Here is a 23,039-nt window from a genome sequence, read left to right as displayed (position 1 = left end):
GTTAAAAATTTGCATAATGCTGTGTAAAGATGAGTGATTCATTGGTCAAATGATGCTACCTAGCTAGTTTCTATGGAGGGACTTCTAGAAGGCTGTAGGAAGGAGTCCCTAGTCAAACCTTCAGTCTGGACCCTAGTTCTGCTACTTTTAGGAAGACATACACCTAGTCTAGAGTGTTACTCTTTGGTTTAGTTAAAGGGGTACTCCGGTGGAAAACTTTTTATTTTAAATGAACTGGTGCCAGAAAGTTAAACAGATTTGTAAATGACTTCTATTAAAAAAATCTTTACCCTTCCAGTATTTATTAGCAGCTGTATGCTACAGGAGGAAATTCTTTTCTTTTTGGATTTACTTTCTGTCTGTTCACAGTGCTCTCTGCTGACACCTCTGTCCATTCCAGAAATTCCCCATAGGAAACATATCCTGCTCTGGATAGTTCCTAAAATGGACAGAGGTGTCAGCAGAGAGCACTGTGGACAGACAGAAAAGAAATCCAAAGAGAAAAAGAATTTCCTCTGTAGTATTCAGCTGCTAATAAGTACTGGAAGGATTACGATTTTTTTAATAGACGTCATTTACAAATCTGTTTAACTTTTTGGCACCAGTTGATTTTAAAAAAAATAAAAAATGTTTTCCACCGAATTACCCCTTTAAGTTCGGGTAAAGTTTTCTCCAAGCGAATTGTATATCAGTAAAGCAGTAAGCTAAGATGGTGCCTCAACCATACCATATAAGCATTGGGTGGTACTTAGGAGAAAACACCGAACATGTTGTGCACACCCCAAGTATTAGAACAATAATAATATTTTATTATTTGAAAAAGACACATGGACATAAAGATGTAACAACTCTATAATTAAAAAAAAAACTTAAAGGGGTACTCAAGCATTTGCAAACTAATCCACAGAGTGGGGATGAGTGTCTGATTGCAAGGGGTCCGACCTCAGCTGTTTCATTGTTCAACCAAAATGCACTGCACATTTGCTCTGGCTCATCCCTACCCTAGGACTAGCATTTTAGAGGTCAAAGGGGAAAGGGCCCGGGGGTGGGGGTGGAACTGGGGCCGAACGAGGCTTCTGTGGGTAATAGGACCCAGGGGGCCCATTCTGATTTTTGGTATTAGCCTCCCTGAATGTACGCCCCTGCTCCCTGCCCTTGTAAAGGGAGTCTTAGTTGTAATGTTAGGTGGGATAGTGGAACTTTCCGAACGCTGTTTTCATGCTGCGGGGGTCGGCTACGCCCCTCGTGACATCAAGACCACTCCCCCTCAATGTAAGTCTATGGGAGGGGGCGTGACGGCCGTCACGCCCCCTCCCATAGACTTACATTGAGGGGGTGTGACCTTGATGTCACGAGGGGCGTAACCGGCTCCCGCAGCGAGAAAACAGCATTCGGAACATTTACTTCCAAACGCTGGCCAGTAGAGTACCCCTATAAGTTCCAAAACAGCATTCGGAACATTTACTTCCAAATGCTGGCCAGTAGAGTACCCCTATAAGTTCCAAAACAGCGTTCGGAACATTTACTTCCGAACGCTGGCCAGTGGAGTACCCCTTTAACATACATGGCACGGTTTCCCATTAGTTCAGATCCCATTAGTTCAGACAGACACGGACGTTGTCGGGAATCAAGTTAGGGGACGAGTGGAAGTGCACGGCTCTACTGGCAAATATTTGGTGAATAAACCTGGGGCAAGTGTGCCCCCTCAAGTGTGTGGGATGCTGCAATCTGTTGGGTCACCCAATGGGAATAAAGTGTGGCAAACAAGTTTGGCCATAAGAATCATGTGTGGTTGTTGGTGGGATGATTGTCTGGTACAATGTCCACTACATCGTATCGTAATCTTTATGGATGTGGGGGAGATTTATCAAAACCTGTCCAGAGGAAAAGTTGCCCAGTTGCCCATAGCAACCAATCAGATCGCTTCTTTCATTTTTAACAAGGCCTCTGCAAAATGAAAGTAGTGATCTGATTGGTTGCTATGGGCAACTGGGCAACTTTTTCTCTGGACAGGTTTTGATAAATCTCCCCTCATGGAGTCTACCGTGCTGGTAGTTGCGCCCTTGACCCAGTCACATAACACCGCCTGAGCCGACAACATTGTTTCACGTGTTTGTCCTTCAGACTTTGTCACATTGTTTCCTGGTGTTTAGATTTCTGTTTTTTTTTTCGATGATGAATGCCGACCTCCAGGAACATTACTATTCAACGTGAACTCTTTACACTTCTACGTTTCGTAGTGATTGTTTTTGTGTTGAACGTTGCTCGGTGGAGTGTGAGAAGGGAAGAACATTCTTTAAAAGGGAAGCCCTTCTGTATAGTGTTATGAGAAAAAAAAAGTCTCCCGACTGTACGGGGTGAATAGTGCATCGTATGTCCTTTGTCGCCTCCATGTCCCAAGCGTTTATCTACTTCATTATTGTGAACATTATTCTACAGTTTTATTCTACAACTAGCTGAGTACCCGGTGTTGCCCGGTTTTCCTTCCTAATCCTTGTTGGGGAGGAAAATAAACAAAGGAGGAAGCTTTTGACTTCATATCCCGACCTCCTATCCCGTCTTCCTATCCAGTCCTCCTATCCCGTCCTCCTATCCCGTCCTCCTATCCCGACCTCCTATCCCGACCTCCTATCTCAACCTCCTTTCCCGTCCTCCTATCCCGTCCTCCTTTCCCGTCCTCCTTTCCCGTCCTCCTTTCTTGTCCTCCTTTCCCGTCCTCCTTTCCCGTCCTCCTATCACGACCTCCTATCCCGTCCTCCTATCTCGACATCCTATCCCGTCCTCCTATCTCGACCTCCTATCCAGTCCTCCTATCTCGACCTCCTATACCATCCTCCTATCCCTTCCTCCTATCCCGTCCTCCTATCTCGACCTCCTATACCATCCTCCTATCCCTTCCTCCTATCCCGTCCTCCTATCTCGACCTCCTATCCAGTCCTCCTATCTCGACCTCCTATACCATCCTCCTATCCCTTCCTCCTATCCCGTCCTCCTATCTCGACCTCCTATCCAGTCCTCCTATCTCGACCTCCTATACCATCCTCCTATCCCGTCCTCCTATCGCATCCTCCTATCCCGGTCCTCCTATCCCGTCCTCCTATCCCAACCTCCTATCCCATCCTCATATCTCCAGCCGTTTGGAAGTTATGCAGTAACATATATTTCCCATTGACTTGTATGGGACTTTAAACATAAACCCCGCCCCTGGCAAATGGGGGTGAGTAAGGGTTAAATCACCTATCTTATGTTTGTTGTTGACATATAAGTAACATGTGGCCAAGTTTCATGTTAATATCTTTAGGTGTTTGGACGTGATGCTGCAACATACACACAAACACACATATATACATACACACACACACGTTGAGTTTTATATATATATAGATGATAAACACATTGTTTTACTTATCTTGTGATAAGAGGCTCATGCATCGAGTGTTACGCCATTTTTGTTTGATGTGTTTTAGTTTTTTTTGGTTTAGTTTTTCCTGTCATTGACACCTTAATTTTTTCATGTTTTCATCCAGTTACTCGTTTTTTTCGTTTTTGTTGACTAAAGTGGACGTGGTTTACATGGTGCGGCTATTTCCACATGTTTTAAATTTCCAATTTCCAATGACAGGAAAAACAAACCTATAGAAAAATCTGTAGATAAACCTACAAATAAATATGTAGACCTATTGATTTGTGTAAAATTACAGCAAAAACATATAAAATGCAGCCAAAAAAATGCAATGTGTGATCACAGCCTCAGGACAGGTGTGTAACTGTTATGTATCCTGATCCCATAGATATAGCAGCAGCAGCATACAGATAGAGCTGGAGGGAAGGTTTACAACTACTAATTATCCTGATCCAATAGTGATAGCAGCAGTATACAGATAGAGCTGGAGGGAAGGTTTACAACTACTAATTATCCTGATCCAATAGTGATAGCAGCAGTATACAGATAGAGCTGGAGGGAAGGTTTATAACTACTATATATCCTGATCCCATAGAGATATGAGCAGCAGCAGCAGCAGTATACAGACAGAGCTGGAGGGAAGGTTTATAACTATTATATATCCTGATCACATAGATAGCAGCAGCAGTATACAGATAGAGCTGGAGGAAAGGTTTATAACTATTATATATCCTGATCACATAGATAGCAGCAGCAGTATACAGATAGAGCTGGAGGAAAGGTTTATAAACTACTATATATCCTGATCCCATAAAGATAGCAGCAGCAGCAGCAGTATACAGACAGAGCTGGAGGGAAGGTTTATAACTATTATATATCCTAATCCCATAGAGATAGCAGCAGCAGTATATAGATGGAGCTAGGAAGGGAGGTGTATAACTACTATATATGCTGATCCCATATAGATGGCAGCAGTAGAAACAGATATAGCTAGAGGAGAGGTGTATAGCTAAAATATATATCCTGATCCCATACAGATAGCAGCAGCAGTATACAGATAGAGCTGGAGGGGATGTATATAAGTACTATATATCTTGATGCCATAGAGATAGCAGCAGCAGTGTACAGATAGATCTGGGAGGGTAGGTATATAACTACTATACATCCTGATCCCATAGAGATAGTAGCAGCAGTATACAGATAGAGCTGGATGGGAGGTGTATAACTACTATATATCCTAATCCCATAGAGATAGCAGCAGTATACAGATATGGGTGGGTAGGGATCTGAGAGCTAGTAGGAGGGATCTGGTAGGTGATAATGTCATCCTGTAGTTCACAGGACATTAGAACCAAGGACTAACATCATGTTCTGACCCATTAAGCAATGGAAGGTTTGGTGATCACAAGACCCATTTACTGCAATGAAATGCATGGATGCAGCTGTGCTGGAATAAAACAGATGGTGCTGTATGACTAATAATAGTAAACATCCATGATATGGGAAAAACATACAACAGACTGCTTCTTCAAAGCAACTTCCAGCATGCCGGGCGTTGTAGTTTAGCAACAGCTGGAGACACACTGTTTGGAAAACACTGCTTTGAAGAGATATTCAGGATTACAAAAATAATGGCTTCATTTTCATTTCAAAATAGTGTCACTTCTGTCTATAGGTCGTATCTGGTATTGCAGCTAAGCCTCGGACATAAAAGTGCAATGCTTAAAGGGGTACTCCAAAGGATAGGGGATAAGATGTTAGATCGCCGCAGTCCCGCTGCTGGGGACCCCGGGGGTCGACACTTTGGCACCCCGCCATCATTACTGCACAGAGCGAGTTCGCTCTGTGCGTAATGACGGGCAATACAGGGGCCGGAGCAGCGTGTTATCACCTCTCCCATAGAAATGAATGGAGGGGCCATGTTTTAACATGCTTAAAGGGGTACTCCTGTGGAAACCTTTTTTTTTTTTTTTTTTTTTAAATAAACAGATTTGTAAATTACTTCTATTAAAAAATCTTAATCCTTCCAGTTCTTTTTAGTGACTGTAAACTACAGAGGAAATGCTTTTCATTTTGGATTTCTCTTCTGTCACGACCACAATTTTTTCTGCTGACCTCTGCTCTCCATTTTAGGAATTGTCCAGAGCAGGAGAAAATCCCCATAGCAAACATATGCTGCTCTGGACAGTTCTTATAATGGACAGCAGAGGTCAGCAGAGAGCACTGTTGTCGTGACAGAAGAGAAATCCAAAAATAAAAGCATTTCCTCTTTAGTATACAGCCCCTAAAATGTACTGGAAGGATTAAGATTTTTTTAATAGAAGTAATTTACAAATCTGTTTTACTTTCTGGCACCAGTTGATTTAAAAAAAAAAAAAAGTTTTCCACGGGAGTACCCCTTTAAGTGCTAGGTAAAAAGCGTGCAGAGCCGGGGCCCCGTACGGGAAATTGCAGGGGGTTCCAGCAGTGGGACCCCCACCGCAATCAGACACTTATTCCTATCCAGATAGGGAATAAGATTATTGCCTCTGGACATCTTCTTTAAAGGGGTTCTCCGTGCTAAGACATCTTATCCTCTATCCAAAGAGTAGGGGATAAGATGCCTGATCGCGGGGGTCCCGCCACTGGGGACCCCCGTGATCTTGCATGCAGCACCCCGTTATAATCAGTCCCCAGAGCATGTTCGCTCCGGGTCTGATTACTGGCGATCACGGGGGCCGGTGCATTGTGATGTCACGGCCCCTCCCCTGTGTGACGTCACGCTCCGCCCCCTCAATGCGTGACAGCCCCCTCCCATAGGCTTGCATTGAGGGGGCGGGGCGTGATGTCACACGGGGGCGGGGCCATGATGTCACAATGCTCCGGCCCCCGTGATCGCCAGTAATCAGATCCGAAGCAAACATGCTCCGGGGACTGATTATAACGGGGTGCTGCGTGCAAGATCACGGGGGTCCGCAGCGGCGGGACCCCCGCAATCAGGCATCCCTTTAACTGCAAGTAAATTCTGAACATACTATAGTTTTGGATGTGACCGCAGTATAATACATGCCTATGGGGGGCACCACTTTGACATCTGCCTCTCACGGATGGAAATGGCTGCGTTATTCATCTTATATAAAGCTGCTTTGTCTGGGTTATAAGTTAAGTCAATAGTTTTTTAATTAAAGAAAACAGCCTCATATTCGGAATTCTTACAGTAGTTAAGCTCCAGCTGCAGAATAATCCACCTACCCCGCAGAGAGTGACGGGCGGACATGGTAATAAATACGCTGCCCCCTAGTAGTAAAGGCTGACTTGTATTACAGAAATCAGATCATACTGAATATATAGTAGAAACTACAACAAGCCCTAAACAAGGCACAGGTTTTAACCACATTATGTCATTGGAAACTAAATCTGCCGAGGGCAAAAGACATCAAAGACTGAGACATTCATTAGCAGGTTTCACTGGCACACTTCAGCAGGGCCTGAACATGTGTGTTCTTGAGCAGGTGGACCTTGCAGACGCTGCAGGATTTCAGCACTCACCAGTAATGCACAATGAAGATTTATTATTCCATAGTGTAGTACAAGGACGCGTTTCGGTGTGGGAGCCTTCCTCAGCTTCTTGGTGTAGTGTGTTACCAATTGTTTTCTTGGTGATTATGGTCCCAGCTGCCTTGAGATCATTGACAAGATTCTCCCGTGTAGTTCTGGGCTGATTCCTCATCGTTCTCATGAATATGGAAACTCCACAAAGTGAGACCCTACATGGAGCCCCCATTCGACAAAGATTGACAGTGATTTTTTTGTTTCTTCCATTTACCAATAATCGCACCAACTATTGTAAAGTTCTCACCAAGATGCTTGGCGATGGTCTTGTAGCCCATTCCAGCCTTGTGTAGTTCTACAGTCTTGTCCTGACATCCTTAGACAGCTCTCTGGTCTTGACCATGATGGAGAGTTTGGAATCTGATTGATTGCTTCTTTGGACAGGTGTCTTTTATACAGTTAAAGGGGCACTCCACTGGCCAGGGTTTGGAACATTTAGTTCCGAACGCCGTGTGCGTTCTGCAGGGGTCGGGCATGCCCCCTCGTGCCGTCAGGCCAAGCTCCCTCAATGCAAGTCTATGGGAGGGGGTGTGGCGGCCGCCGTGCCCCCTCCCATAGACTTGCATTGGGGGGGGGGCATGGCTGACCCCCGCAGCGTGTGCACAGCGTTTGTAACTTAATGTTCTGAATGCTGGCCAGTGGAGTAGCCCTTTAACAAACTGAGATTAGGAGTGTTCCCTTTAAGAGAGTGCTCCTAATCTCAGCTCATCGCCTGTATAAAAGACACCTTGGAGCCAGAAATCTTGTTGATTGAGGGGTCAATTACTTATTTCACTGAGTAAAATGCAAAGCAATTTATAACTTATGTGAAATGTGTTAGTCTGGCTTTTTTGTGGTTATTCTGTTTCTCAGTGTCCAAATAAACTAACCATTAAAATTGAAAAATTAGACCCATTATTTATTTGGCAGTGGAAAAAGGTACTAAATCATCAGGGGATCAAATAGGTTTTTTTTCCTTAAAGGGGTACTCCACTGGAAAACATTTTTTTTTCTAAATCAACTGGTGCCAGAAAGTTAAACAGATTTGTAAATGACTTCTATTTAAAAGTCCTAATTCTTCCAGTACTTATTAGCTGATGTATGCTTTACAGGAAGTTCTTTTCTTTTTGAATGTCCTTTCAGTCTTGACCACAGTGCTCTCTGCTGACACCTCTTTCCATTTTAGGAACTGTCCAGAACAGGAACAAATCCCCATAGCAAACCTCTCCTGCTCTGGACAGTTCCTGTCATGGACAGAGGTGTCAGCAGAGAGCACTGTGGTCAGACAGAAAGGAATTTCAAAAAGAAAGGAACTACCTCTGTAGTATACAGCAGCTGATAAGTACTGGAAGGATTAAGATTTTTAAATAGAAGTAATTTACAAATCTGTTTAACTTTCTGGCACCAGTTGATTTAAAAAAAATGTGTTTTTCAGTGAAGTACCCCTTTAACTTTATCCAGCTTTATCCAGAGTTCAAACCCTCCTAAGTTGCAGAAATTTGCAAAAAAAAAAACTCCATTTATGCATTAAAATATTTGCGACTTTAAAGAATTGACAGATTGGATATAAGGGTACGTTCACACGTGCAAATTTTTTAGCGGGTTTTTCTGCTGCGTATTTGAAAGTGGGCGGGCTCTTCTCGGCTGTCCGCAGCAGATTTTCCGTGTCGTAATTTACGCTGCGGAAAATCCGCCACAGTCCCTACTGACTTCAGTGGGGCTTGCGGCGGATTTTCCGCAGTGTACATTCCGGCGCGGAAAATCGGCTGCGGACAGCCGAGAAGAGCCCACCCACTTTAAAATACGCAGCCGAAAACCCGCTGTGAACGTACCCTTGGTAGGGTTTTCAGCTAATAGCGATTTTGAATAAAGAATAAAAAAAACAAATATGTTACAAAGTTTAGGGAGCTTTTTTTTTTTTTCTTACACATTGGGGATCATTTACTAATGTGATCCCGATTGTTTTTTTTTTGGGGGGGGTTTGCGCCAAAAATGTGTTGCTTCGTGCGCCAGAGTTCACAACAAAAAAATCCAAAAAACCAGACCAACTATCCATTTTACCCAGAAAACACGAAAATAGAGGGGAGGCTGCCATGAAAGGGGGTCGTGGTTGCCAAAAAAGGGGCGTGTCCCAGACAGTTAAAAAAAAATCCCAACATATTTATTAATGTTCCCACTTAAAATGTGGCGGATTTGAGCTCTGTAAAAAAAAAAAAAAAAAAAAAAAAAAAACGTAGATAAAAATAGCCATGTTAGTACCATGAAAAAATACCTGTCGGGGGGAAAAGAACCCACAGAAAACTCCACTCTTAGTAAATCAGAGTCAATGATCTGACTTTTATATGCATGAAAAAGTAAAATGACGTCCATAGTCGTTCACTATGTTATTGCTTTGTTTTCCCCCTTAATATAGAGAAAGAGAGGCGGCTGCGAGCGAATGACCGGGAATTCAACCTCAAATTCAAGTATGCGGTGAGTCCATAATCTGGGAAGCATTGGGGGGGGGGGGGGGGGGGGATGGGGTAGTGATGCTCAAATACTGTCATGAACTGCATATAAAATTAAATGGGCACCGTCATGAAAAAAAAACAAAAAAACTTTTAATGTTGAGACCCCGACCTATCACAAGAAGGAGCTAGGATTAGTGTGTGCTTAGCTTGTTCCCTCCGGGCTCTGTGTCACGTGACCTGGATGGACTCATAATGTTAGTGTATGGGGCCCTCTGGGTTTCATAGACACAGAGCTGGGAGAGAAGCTCTTACACCCCGATCAATAAAAACTTTTGACATATCCCTTACCAGCTTGCCTCGAACTGTTGCAAAATTACAACTCCCAGCATGCCCGGACAGCCGTTGGCTGTCCGGGCATGCTGGGATTTGTAATTTTGCAACAGCTGGAGGCACACTGGTTGGGAAACACTGCCCTATCAACTGCATATCAAATGTGTTCCCTATTAAAGAAAATGTGACGCCTAGATTTTCTTTTAACATTCTTATTAATATGTTTCTATTTTCCAATTGTAATTTTTATATTTATGCACTTAATTATGGGAGCAGCCTTCTTGCCCGAGTGATTTTTAACATCATTTGCAGATACACGTTACAGAAAGCCCCATGGAGATAGGTAACAATAAACAGGAGCGGTCCCCTTGACATGAATGGTAAACGTTACTGGGTGTACTCTGTGACCTTTGTCATTCCACAGGGAGGGGGAGGCTGAGCTGTGAGGAACAGCTGCTGTCTTCTCTATCTACCGTAATGCCGTACAGATCGCTTTCCAGCTTATCATCACAGACAGAACAGGAAATCTCAGCTTTGTTTTAGGCCCTGGTGGTGAAAATGAAAATTGCAAGATTTCAGGATTAAAAAATTAAAAAAATAAAAAAACACACCAAAATATATATATATATATATATTATGAAACATAGAAACATTTAAAAAAAAATAGGAGTGGGTCATTTTTTTTTTATTTCACAGTAAATTTGACACATTCTTTTGACTTCTCACACCTAGTGTCCTAACAAAAGGGGACATAGCTAGGAGGAATGACATAACCCAACCATGAGGTGCCCATAGGAGGAAAAGTGACTTGTGGAAAGTTTTCATGCCAATGTCGTCATTTTATTATTAACTCTCTATAAATATCCTAAATTGTCTCTTCATTGGGTGTTGACCCTGTCTTGGATTTTCCTATTATTCAATGTTATGAAACATAGAAGGTTTCATAGAAACATAGAATGTGTCGGCAAATAAGAACCATTCGGTCCATCTAGTCTGCCTTATGCCTATCTCTGTCTTATATGAAGGATAGTCTTATGTGTATCGCTATCTTATATGAAGGATATCCTTATGCCTATCACTATCTTATATGAAGGATAGCCTTATGTCTATCCCTGTCTTATATAAAGGAAAGCCTTATGCCTATCACTATCTTATATGAAGAATAGTCTTATGCCTATCCCTATCTTATATGAAGGATAGCCTTATGTGTATCGCTATCTTATATGAAGGATGGCCTTATGCCTATCCCTATCTTATATGAAGGATAGCCTTATGCCTATCACTATCTTATATGAAGGATAGCCTTATGTCTATCCCTGTCTTATATAAAGGATAGCCTTATGCCTATCACTATCTTATATGAAGAATAGTCTTATGCCTATACCTATATCATATGAAGGATAGCCTTATGCCTATCCCTATCTTATATGAAGGATAGCCTTATGCCTATCCCTATCTTATATGAAGGATATCCTTATGCCTATCACTATCTTATATGAAGGATAGCCTTATGTCTATCCCTGTCTTATATAAAGGAAAGCCTTATGCCTATCACTATCTTATATGAAGAATAGTCTTATGCCTATCCCTATCTTATATGAAGGATAGCCTTATGTGTATCGCTATCTTATATGAAGGATGGCCTTATGCCTATCCCTATCTTATATGAAGGATAGCCTTATGCCTATCACTATCTTATATGAAGGATAGCCTTATGTCTATCCCTGTCTTATATAAAGGATAGCCTTATGCCTATCACTATCTTATATGAAGAATAGTCTTATGCCTATCCCTATCTTATATGAAGGATAGCCTTATGCTTATCCCTATCTTATATGAAGGATAGCCTTATACCTATCCCTATCTTATATGAAGGATAGCCTTATACCTATCCCTATCTTATATGAAGGATAGCCTTATGCTTATCTCTATCTTATATGAAGAATAGCCTTATGCCTATCCCTATCTTATATGAAGGATAGCCTTATGCTTATCCCTATCTTATATGAAGGATATCCTTATGCTTATCCCTATCTTATATGAAGGATAGCCTTATGACTATCCCTATCTTATATGAAGGATAGCCTTATACCTATCCCTATCTTATATGAAGGATAGCCTTATGCTTATCTCTATCTTATATGAAGGATAGCCTTATGCCTATCCCTATCTTATATGAAGGATAGCCTTATGCTTATCCCTATCTTATATGAAGGATTGCCTTATGCTTATCCCTATCTTATATGAAGGATAGCCTTATGCCTATCTCTATCTTATATGAACGATAGCCTTATGCCTATCCATATCTTATATGAAGGATAACCTTATACCCATCCCTATCTTATATGAAGGATAGCCTTATGCCTATCTCTATCTTATATGAACGATAGCCTTATGCCTATCCATATCTTATATGAAGGCTAGCCTTATACCCATCCCTATCTTATATGAAGGATAGCCTTATGCCTATCCCTGTCTTATATAAAGGATAGCCTTATGCCTATCCCATGCATGCTTTAACACCTTCATTGTTTTAGAAGGAGCTTAGATCACTAACTTGATCAGAACGTTGCCTTATTCTACCGACAGGCCATCAATATCATTGATCTGGGAAACCCCTTAAATAATACCCAATAAGCCTCCATGCTGCTCATGGTTGGCGGATGGACATATTAAGGTGTTTAACGTTAGATGATACTTCTAGATAGTTTGTTTTCTTTTGGAAGGAAATTCTCCTCACTTTCGTCACTGATCAGCCATAGGAATAAGGGGCCCAGATTGTTTTCGTGGACACAGATGCCGCTTACTTAAACCCTCTTTATTAAAAGGCATCAGAAGTTCTCTGCTAGGCTTTAGGCAGATTATTTCAGGCATCGGGCTCCGTATACGGATTATTATTTATCCAATTATTTATCTACTTATTGTAATTACACCAGACCCCCTATTACATGGAGTTACAGCTTAAACTGTTCTGGGAGGAGGAAAAATGCGCTAATTCCAGACACACTTAGGCCTCATTCACATCGGCCTCGGAGCTCCGTTGACTGAATCTGTTCAAATGACAGTGAATGAGCGGAGAAGAAAATACCGCAGGGCGGTCCGGGGAACTAATCTTATCCTGTCAATAGGTGATAAGTGTCTGAGGGTCAGAGTGAGGGTCCTGTCTTAGTCTGGTTATTGGCTGAGCGGTCCGTCACTCCTGTTCATCTCCCAGGGTGGGAGTCGTAGTGCAGAGGAGTCTGAGATGTTCAGGGCTAGGCCCTGTACGAGATTGCAGGGGTCCCATCGGTCGGACCCCCCAGTAATCAGACATTTATAAGGGAATAATATAGTTTCCTGGAGTACCCCTTTAACTCCAGCAAAACAACAAACACCAAAGGGAAACCCAACGGACCCTATTCAAAATCAATGAGACCGATCCAGCTCCATTGTTTGTGTTTGAAATGGACTCTGTGATGGATCTCCTGAACGGGTCTCCAACTCTGATGTGAAGATGCTTGCGTGGGGTAGACATAAACCTGCTCGGAGATACCAGGAGGAGGTGAAATTATCCAGAACAGGACAAGTCCATTCCCTATATTCCAATAATCCAGGGGCTACATAATGGAAAATCTCGAAACCGTAAAACATATTTATCTGTTTCTTAGGGATGGGTACAAGGGGCCTCAGCTTTCAGGGTGGTCTAACGTACCATGTTACCGGTGATGATAATATCCATATTGCGGACCTTGGATTTCCTGCCTTATTTTTATTGCTACATTTAACATCAGCAACTGTTCTTTGGAGATGTTGTCAAGGCCAGTAGATGCAGACATTATGGGACAGGGATGTCCAGTTGACCTATCACAGGCAACCTTGGAAAAAAAAAAAACATTAAAGTGTGCTTATGATTTCCGATGACCTTCAAAGGATAGTGTGTAAATGAGGAGCAGCACTATTTCTGGCCATTATATAACTTGTATACGGTATTCCTCAGCAGATTTATGCTCTGCAGGCTTCATCTATAATTTTCTATTCTCCCAAAGCTGGTGGGCAGAGCTCCCTCTTCCCTCCATAGACTTGTGTTGTTTGTCTGTCCGAAAACCCCTTTAAAGGGGTTATCCTATATAAGGTGACTTCAGTACTAAACTCCTAGACAGTAATGGATATGCCTAGGAAGGATCCGTGCTTATCTTGGGGCTTATTGCTGTGTTGTGAGTCCACCATTACGCTGCTGCTTTGTGAAATGGCTATTTCCTGTTGGATTTTTTTTCCCTCCAACTACAAATCCCAGGATCCCTTGTTTATAAGTGTGAGGTCACGTTTATCCCTCCAAAATATCAGCCACCCCACCCATTGCTGCACACCTGAGCTGCCTTGCATGCTGTGCTGTGCTTGAACCTACAATGTCCTGTGGAGAATGATCTCCCGCTTACCCAGCGGTCCCTCCACCCACTGAAGCTCAGACAGGCTCCCTTTCAACACCTGACTAGTGATGTGATGTCTCTGGCTGCACTGCAACCTGGGAAAACCTGAGACAACTCTCGGGGAAAAGATCACAAAAGAATTGCGAGACCAGTTGTGGTGCGCCATGGGGTGTGATGTGAGGTGTAAAGGGGCAGATGTTATGGCCCCTGGGGTAGATGGTATTAACCCCTTCGTGTTCGTGACACCAGGGCGTGGTTTGCCTATGTATCCACCCAAAGGTAGTACCGCTAGTCCTAGGTCAGGAAGGGGCAATAAAGAGTCCAAGGCCAGGTTAAGGGTAACGGTAGCTTTTACTGAGGTTAGACAGGTGTTACAGTCTATACAGTTCAGCCAGTATCCCAGAGAGGTGGCCAGTGACACAGAGAGACCTTGCAGGCATGCTGGGACTTGCTGTAGGTAAACTGACTGGCTATAATGCAGGCCACGGTGACTAGACAGTAGACTTGACTTGACTTGACTGACTTGATGACTTGAGCTTACTTGCAATTGACAGGTGGCTTCAGACTTTTGGCTTGAGGCCTCCAATGGCTGGACACAGGCACTGGGACAGAGAGAGATTACAGCTCCTCCCTTCCTTATAAAGGGGGGCTGTGCAGGGAGCCCATAGGTCACTCGCGAGGTCACCTGGTCACTGGTGTTCTCTGGGTAACAATACCATCATATGACTTAAACATGTGACATAATCATGTGACTAACAATACAGGTCCTTTACTCTTTCATGTGAAAACTTATATACACAGGGGGAAACACTGCAGGGGAGCCCTGGGGACATATAGGGACTCAACTGACTGGACTGTAGGACCATATCCCGTATTGGGATACCACACAGTCGTATGTAAAAAAAAAAAAAAAAAAAATGGAATATACCCCTTTAAGAGGTTTTTCCCATCTCACACTTATGCCATATCCTCTTGGACCTGTTGCACCTATATCAACAATGAGGCCCCCCTCCCCCATCTGGCCTGGTTGCAGTGCCCAAAGGTTGTCTGGATTCCATAAACAGCCAAGTTTTATCAAACAATATCATGCCCCACATATAGTGGACGCCAATGTGGGCTCCCATACAAAGCCAAACACAGAGTGCCGCATACAGTGGTCTCTCAAGTTACAATATTAATTGGTTCCAGGACGACCATTGTATGTTGAAACCATTGTATGTTGAGACCAGAACTCTATGGAAACCTGGTAATTGGTTCTGAAGCCACCAAAATGACATCCAAAAATAGGAAAAAGGGAGGATTAAAGAACAATAATTAGATAACTAATATAGATAAAGCAAATCCTTACATATAAAAGTAAGAAAGATCTGCTGGGAGCTGTAAATCACTGTCTATTTCATTGTTTCCCAAGCAAGGAGCCTCCAGCTGTTGCAAAACTACAACTCCCAGCATGCCCGGACAGCCAAAGGCTGTCCGGGCATGCTGGGAGTTGTAGTTTTGCAACCGCTGGGGGCACCCTGCTTGGGAAACACTGGTCTATTTAGAGGACAGGAGCTTCTTCAAGGTCCTGTACAGTACAGGCAATGTCCTAAAAAAGTAACATGGAGTCGCCCTCACCTGGTGTCCAAAGGAGCAGGTAAACCTGGTACAGGTAAAGAGTAAAGAACATGTAATACCTCCCTGTACTGTAGGGGGCGCTACCAGACACCAGTCAGTGCATACACTTCAGTAATACAGGTAAAGAGTAGTACAGAACATGTAATACCTCCCTGTACTGTAGGGGGCGCTATTAGACACCAGTCAGTGCATACACTTCAGTAATACAGGTAAAGAGTAGTACAGAACATGTAATACCTCCCTGTACTGTAGGGGGCGCTACCAGACACCAGTCAGTGCATACACTTCAGTAATACAGGTAAAGAGTAGTACAGAACATGTAATACCTCCCTGTACTGTAGGAGGCGCTACCAGACATCAGTCAGTGCATACACTTCAGTAATTCAGGTAAATAGTACAGAACATGCAATACCTCCCTGTACTGTAGGGGGCGCTACCAGACATCAGTCAGTGCATGCACTTCAGTAATACAGGTAAAGAGTAGTACAGAACATGTAATACCTCCCTGTACTGTAGGGGGCACTACCAGACACCAGTCAGTGCATACACTTCAGTAATACAGGTAAAGAGTAGTACAGAACATGTAATAGCTCCCTGTACTGTAGGGGGTGCTACCAGACATCAGTCAGTGCATACACTTCAGTAATACAGGTAAATAGTACAGAACATGTAATACCTCCCTGTACTGTAGGGGGCGCTACCAGACATCAGTCAGTGCATACGCTTCAGTAATACAGGTGTTTTACCAGTAAATTGCCCATTCCGATTGGTCAGTTCTTCCGGCCATTGACACGTTTCACAGATCTGGACTGTCCATAGCATTGTATGTTGAGTCTGGTTTCAACTTACAATGGTCCAGAAAAGACCATTGTATGTTGAAACTATTGTATGTTGAGGCCATTGTAAGTTGAGTGATCACTGTACAGTGTCCACAAAAAAGTTCCCCCTATTTCAACCAGAATGCCCCTTAGTGCCATCCATAGCACCCCCCCCCCCCCACACACACACACACATACACCCTGGATGGAATAAAAACATTGTGCTTCGTTCCCTGACGCTGCCCCCTCTGCTTTCTCAGATGTTACATAGGTTTGATGTGTCCTCTTCTGCTTATAAACTACTTCCTCCTCCTGTGCCAGAATCTTGTACCTGTCAAAAACTGATTTGTTACAGACAAAATGTTTCTGCTGGTAGAAACGAGTTGGCGCCTCCAAAGAAATAACAGAAATATCAGATCGGGGAGAATTGTCACCTCTATAGTCTTCCAAGTATTTACTTTTACTTTACAACACTTCTGTATTATTACTTTTTGCAATTGAAGATGCTTCTGGTCGTGTTCCTACGTTCTCCGTTTTTTTTTTTTTTTATTCATTGCCCGTCCCAAGCATAATATTTATCTTTCACTCATGAAACACCCAGACATGTGGCATCCAATGGTTGGCAGCGATAATCCGAGATCCCTGTAATATAAACAGCACAGACACCATAATATCAAGTGTTCTGGGAACCTCACAGCTCCTCCTGCTTGATCAACATCCCATGAGGACAGGGCTCAGGAGTCATGGGACATGGCAATGAGAGGGAAGTCAATGGGACTGTTGACTTAAATGATGTGTAAATGTTAGCTGTCACTATAAAAATCAGCACCGAGTATCTGACAGTAAATAGAGCAGTGATGGCCGCCAGGTGAAGACCTGTTTAATGGCAAATCAGTTTTTCTTTAAAGTGTTCCTGATTTCATGTATTTTTAGGATGCGCTGCCATGCGTGTCTACATGAGGAGCAGCACTATTTCTGCCCATTCATTTCCACTCTGCAGGCTTAATCTATAATGTTCAGTTCTCCCAGAGATGGTGGGTGGAGCTTTCTCTCCATCTCTCCATTTTCTTTCTGTGCTTTCTCTCCACACTGTATATGATCTGACCCCTCCCCTGCAGATTCTGCTTTCTCTCCACACTGTATATGATCTGGGCCCTCCCCTGCAGATTCTGCTTTCTCTCCACACTGTATATGATCTGCCCATCCCCCTGCAGATTCTGCTTTCTCTCCACACTGTATATGATCTGCCCCCTCCCCTTGCAGATTCTGCTTTCTCTCCACACTGTATATGATCTGCCCCCTTCCCTGCAGATTCTGTTCTCTCTCCACACTATATAGGATCTGCACCCTCCCCTGCAGATTCTGCTTTCTCTCCACACTGTATATGATCTGCCCCCTCCCCCTGCAGATTCTGCTTTCTCTCCACACTGTATATGATCTGTCTCCTCCCCTGCAGATTCTGCTTTCTCTCCACACTGTATATGATCTGCCCCCTCCCCTGCAGATTCTGCTTTCTCTCCACACTGTATATGATCTGCCCCCCTCCCCTGCAGATTCTTCTTTCTCTCCACACTGTACATGATCTGCCCCCCTCCCCTGCAGATTCTTCTTTCTCTCCACACTGTACATGATCTGCTCCCTCCCCCTGCAGATTCTGCTTTCTCTCCACACTGTATATGATCTGGCCCCTCCCCTGCAGATTCTGTTCTCTCTCCACACTGTATATGATCTGGCCCCTCCCCTGCAGATTCTGTTCTCTCTCCACACTGTATATGATCTGCCCCTCCCCTGCAGATTCTGCATTCTCTCCACACTGTATATGATCTGCCCCTCCCCTGCAGATTCTGCTTTCTCTCCACACTGTATATGATCTGCCCCCTCCCCTTGCAGATTCTGCTTTCTCTCCACACTGTATATGATCTGCCCCTCCCCAGCAGATTCTGCTTTCTCTCCACACTGTATATGATCTGGCCCCTCCCCTGCAGATTCTGTTCTCTCTCCACACTATATAGGATCTGCCCCCTCCCCTTGCAGATTCTGCTTTCTCTCCACACTGTGTATAATCTGCCCCCCTCCCCCCACAGATACTGCTCTCTCTCTCTCTCTATTATGATCTGGCCCCTCCCCTGCAGATTCTGCTTTCTCTACACACTGTATATGATCTGCCCCCTCCCCTGCAGATTCTGTTCTCTCTCCACACTGTATATGATCTGCCCCCTCCCCTGCAGATTCTGCTTTCTCTCCACACTGTATATGATCTGCCCCCTCCCCTTGCAGATTCTGCTTTCTCTCCACACTGTATATGATCTCCCCCCTCCCCTTGCAGATTCTGCTTTCTCTCCACACTGTATATAATCTGCCCCCCTCCCCCCACAGATACTGCTCTCTCTCTCTATTATATCTCCCCCCCCCCAACTTGCCATACCTGGAACCTTGCAGGTGCCTTTCAGCCATGAGGTGAAGGGTTTTGTTTATTGGGGGGCCTCTCTCCTTTAGGAGAAGAGCTTGTGATGGACCGCATCCTGGTGCACTTTTTTTTGTGTGAATACATTTTGCACTTTTTGCTTGTAGTTGGGTGAATTGAGAGCATGTACCTCTGTGACAAAATGTTGTCCATCTGTGGTGCCGAAATATTGTTCAAATTCCAACATTTTTAAAGTTGAAGCACCACAATTGTGACTCTTTTGTGAGCTTTTTGTGGAGAGGTGAAAGTTGTAAAACACAATTAATTTATTAATTCATGCGGCACATTTTTGTTGCAAGTTACTCCTAGAAGAAATTGTTGCAAAGAAACATGCCCCCAAAACAGAGAAATACATGATTATCAGGCAAACATCTCTAATCTATCAACAAATGTGCTCCAAAATAATAAATACAGCCTGGTAGTTGTAAAACCACAGGTAATAGTAAATCCCCCCCCCCCCCCCCCACCGTGCATAATTTCCCATACACTCCTTGTAGATTCTGCTTTCCCTCTACACCAGTGTTTCCCAACCAAGCTGCCTATAAATGTTGCAAAACTACAACTCCCAGCATGCCAGAGTTCTGCTGCGGAAAATACGGTGCCTCGGCCACCCATTGTTTTAAATGGGATTCTGCTGCACAAATCACTCTATGGATTTTATGGATTCCAGACACCACCAAAAGAATGAATATGTTCACATGAACAGTAGAGACATCAGGCAGGACAGGCACAGCATAGTGTGAAAGCCCAGATGGGCAGTGCCCTGGCAACTGGCAAAGAATCATCGCTGCCTACTATAGCAGTCTTATATTCTAGTTTATTCTCCCGGACTCTCCTGACACTGCAGTCCATACTCCCTACGGTATGTGCATACTGCAGGTTGTGTGCCACTGTCTTAAAGTGTGAGCTAATAGAGATTGTAATATTAGTGCCCTGTCATGTGACCTGTCTAGAACATTGTCCCTTATGGGATAGGATTACAAGGAGGGTAGTACCAGTTCCCTGTCATGTGACCTGTCTATAACATTGCCCCTTATACGATAGGATTGCAAGGAGCGTAGTACCAGTGCCCTGTCATGTGACCTGTGTATAACATTGCCCCTTATAGGGTAGGATTACAAGTTCAACCTATAACCCTAATGAGTCCCTACTGAGTCCCTTCCATCAAGTTCAACCTATATCCCTAATGAGTCCCTACTGAGTTGATCCAGAGGAAGGCAAAAACCCTCATACTAGAGGTAAAAATTCCTTCCCCTACTCCAAATTTGGCATCAGAATAAATCCCTGGATCAACGTTCTGTCCCTATAAATCTAGTATACATAACCAGCAATGTTATTACTCTCCAAAAATGCATCCAGACCCCTTTTCAATTGTTTTACAGAGTTCACCATGACCACCTCCTCAGGCAGAGAATTCCACAGTCTTACTGCTCTTACAGTAAAGAACCCCCATCTGTGCTGGTGTAGAAACCTTCTTTCCTCTAGACGTAGAGGATGCCCCCTTGTTATAGATACAGTCCTGGGTATAAATAGATAATGGGAAAGATCTCTGTACTGTCCCCTGATATATTTATACATAGTTATTAGGTCTCCCCTAAGCCTTTTTTCTAAACTAAATAACCCTAATTCTGATAATCTTTCTGGGTATTGTAGTCCTCCCATTCCCCGTATTACCCTGGTTGCCCGTCTTTGAACCCTCTCCAGCTCCACTATATCTTTCTTGTACACTGGTGCCCAGTACTGTACACAGTATTCTATGTGTGGTCTGACTAGTGATTTGTACAGCGGTAGAATTATTTCCTTGTCGTGGGCATCTATGCCCCTATTGATGCCCCCCATGATTTTATTTGCCTTGGCAGCAGCTGCCTGACACTGGTCACTACAGCTAAATTTACTATTAACTAAGACTCCAAAAATCTTTTCCATGTCAGTCGTCCCAAGTGTTCTCCCATTTAATACATAATCCCAGTCTGGATTTTTCTTCCCCATGTGCATTACCTCATCTTTTGATCCCTTTTTAACCCCTTAAGGACCGGGGTTTTTTCCGTTTTTGCATTTTCGTTTTTTTTTGTTTTGAAACAAAAAAAAAAAAAAAAAAAAAAAAAAAAAAAAAAAAAAAAAAATAAAAATTATTTTTTGCGCCACCAATTCTAATTTGTAATGACGTCAGTCATTTTGCCCAAAAATCTACGGTGAAACGGAAAAAAAAATCATTGTGCGACAAAATTGAAAAAAAAACGCAGTTTTGTAACTTTTGGGGGCTTCCGTTTCTACGTAGTACATTTTTCGGTAAAAATGACACCTTATCTTTATTCTGTAGGTCCATACGATTAAAATGATACCCTACTTATATAGATTTGATTTTTTAAGACTTCTGGAAAAAATCATAACTACATGCAGGAAAATTAATACGTTTAAAATTGTCATCTTCTGACCCCTATAACTTTTTTATTTTTCCGTGTATGGGGCGGTATGAGGGCTCATTTTTTGCGCCGTGATCTGAAGTTTTTAACGGTACAATTTTTGCATTGATAGGACTTATTGATCGCTTTTTATTCATTTTTAAATGATATAAAAAGTGACCAAAAAAGCACTATTTTGGACTTTGGAATTTTTTTGCGCGCACGCCATTGACCGAGCGGTTTAATTAATGATATATTTTTATAATTCGGACATTTCCGCACGCGGTGATACCATATATGTTCATTTTTCTTTTTATTTACACTGTGTTTTTTTTTTTATTGGAAAAGGGGGGTGATTCAAACTTTTAATAGGGGAGGAGTTAAATGATATTTATTCACTTTTTTTTTTCACTTTTTTTTTGCAGTGTTATAGGTCCCATAGGGACCTATAACGCTGCACACACTGATCTTCTATGCTGATCACTGGTTTCTCATAAGAAACCAGTGATCAACGATTCTGCCGCATGACTGCTCATGCCTGGATCTCAGGCACTGAGCAGTCATTCGGCGATCGGACAGCGAGGAGGCAGGTAGGGGCCCTCCCGCTGTCCTGTCAGCTGTTCGGGATGCCGCGATTAGCCGCGGCTATCCCGAACAGCCCAACTGAGCTAGCCGGCCACTTTCGGTTTCACTTTTAGCCGCGCGGCTCAGCTCTGAGCGCGCGGCTAAAGGGTTAATAGCGCGCGGTGCCGCGATCGGCACTGCGCGCTATTAGAGGCGGGTCCCGGCTTCACTATGACGCCGGGCCCGCCGCGATATGACGCGGGGTTACTGTGTAACCCCGCGTTATATCAGGAGAGCAGGACCAAGGGCGTACCTGTACGCCCTTGGTCCTTAAGGGGTTAAATATTGGTACCACATTTGCCTAGCGCCAGTCCGGGGGAACAGTCCCTGTTACTATAGTGTCCCTGAATATTTAAAATAGGGGTCTGTCAATCACATTACCTATTGTTACTTATTATGATTTTTTTGTAGGCGGCACTGTACTTCTTCCTGGGTTAGACAGATGACCTGTACTGGGGAGTTTACCTTATCTCTCTGTATTTCACCTGGCATTTCATTTTCCTCGGTGAATACAGAGGAGAAGAATTTGTATAATATATTTGCTTTTTCCTGATCCCTGTTTATAATTTCTTCCTCATCCTTTTTTAAAGGGCCTACACTTTCATTTTTGATCTTTTTGCTATTTATATAGTTAAAGAACATTTTGGGGTTAGTTTTACTCTCTTTCTGTCTCTATTTTTGCGGTTTTTTTATCAGGTTTTTTTTTACATATTTTAAATTTTTCTCTATAGCTTTTTAACCCCTTAACGACGCAGGACGTATATTTATGCCGATTTGCACCGATAACACTGATCACAGGCGTGTTAATACACGCCAGTGATCAGCATAGGAGATCAGTGTGTGCAGTGTTATAGGTCCCTATGGGATAACAATGATCAGTGTGTGCAGTGTTATAGGTCCCTATGGGAGCTATAACACTGCAAAAAAAAAAAGTGAAAAAAAAAGTGTTAATAAA

At 43.2% G+C, this 23,039-nt stretch overlaps 1 protein-coding gene across 8 annotated transcripts in view; it reads left to right on the top strand.

Moving 5' to 3' along the window:
- LOC130295730 (phospholipid-transporting ATPase ID-like) overlaps positions 1 to 23,039 on the top strand; it is a 196,135-nt gene that overhangs the window by 128,459 nt on the left and 44,637 nt on the right. For all 8 annotated transcript variants that reach the window (XM_056546808.1, XM_056546803.1, XM_056546799.1 and 5 more), the window contains one exon: positions 9,387 to 9,445. In XM_056546808.1, coding sequence (XP_056402783.1) covers positions 9,387 to 9,445 — 59 coding nt within the window. The remainder of the gene's footprint in view (positions 1 to 9,386; positions 9,446 to 23,039) is intronic.

The sequence above is a fragment of the Hyla sarda genome, chromosome 1 (assembly GCF_029499605.1).
Source record: "Hyla sarda isolate aHylSar1 chromosome 1, aHylSar1.hap1, whole genome shotgun sequence".
Classification (NCBI taxonomy): domain Eukaryota; kingdom Metazoa; phylum Chordata; class Amphibia; order Anura; family Hylidae; genus Hyla; species Hyla sarda.
Note: the sequence above shows the minus strand (reverse complement) of the source record. Positions and strands in the feature narration are given on the sequence as shown.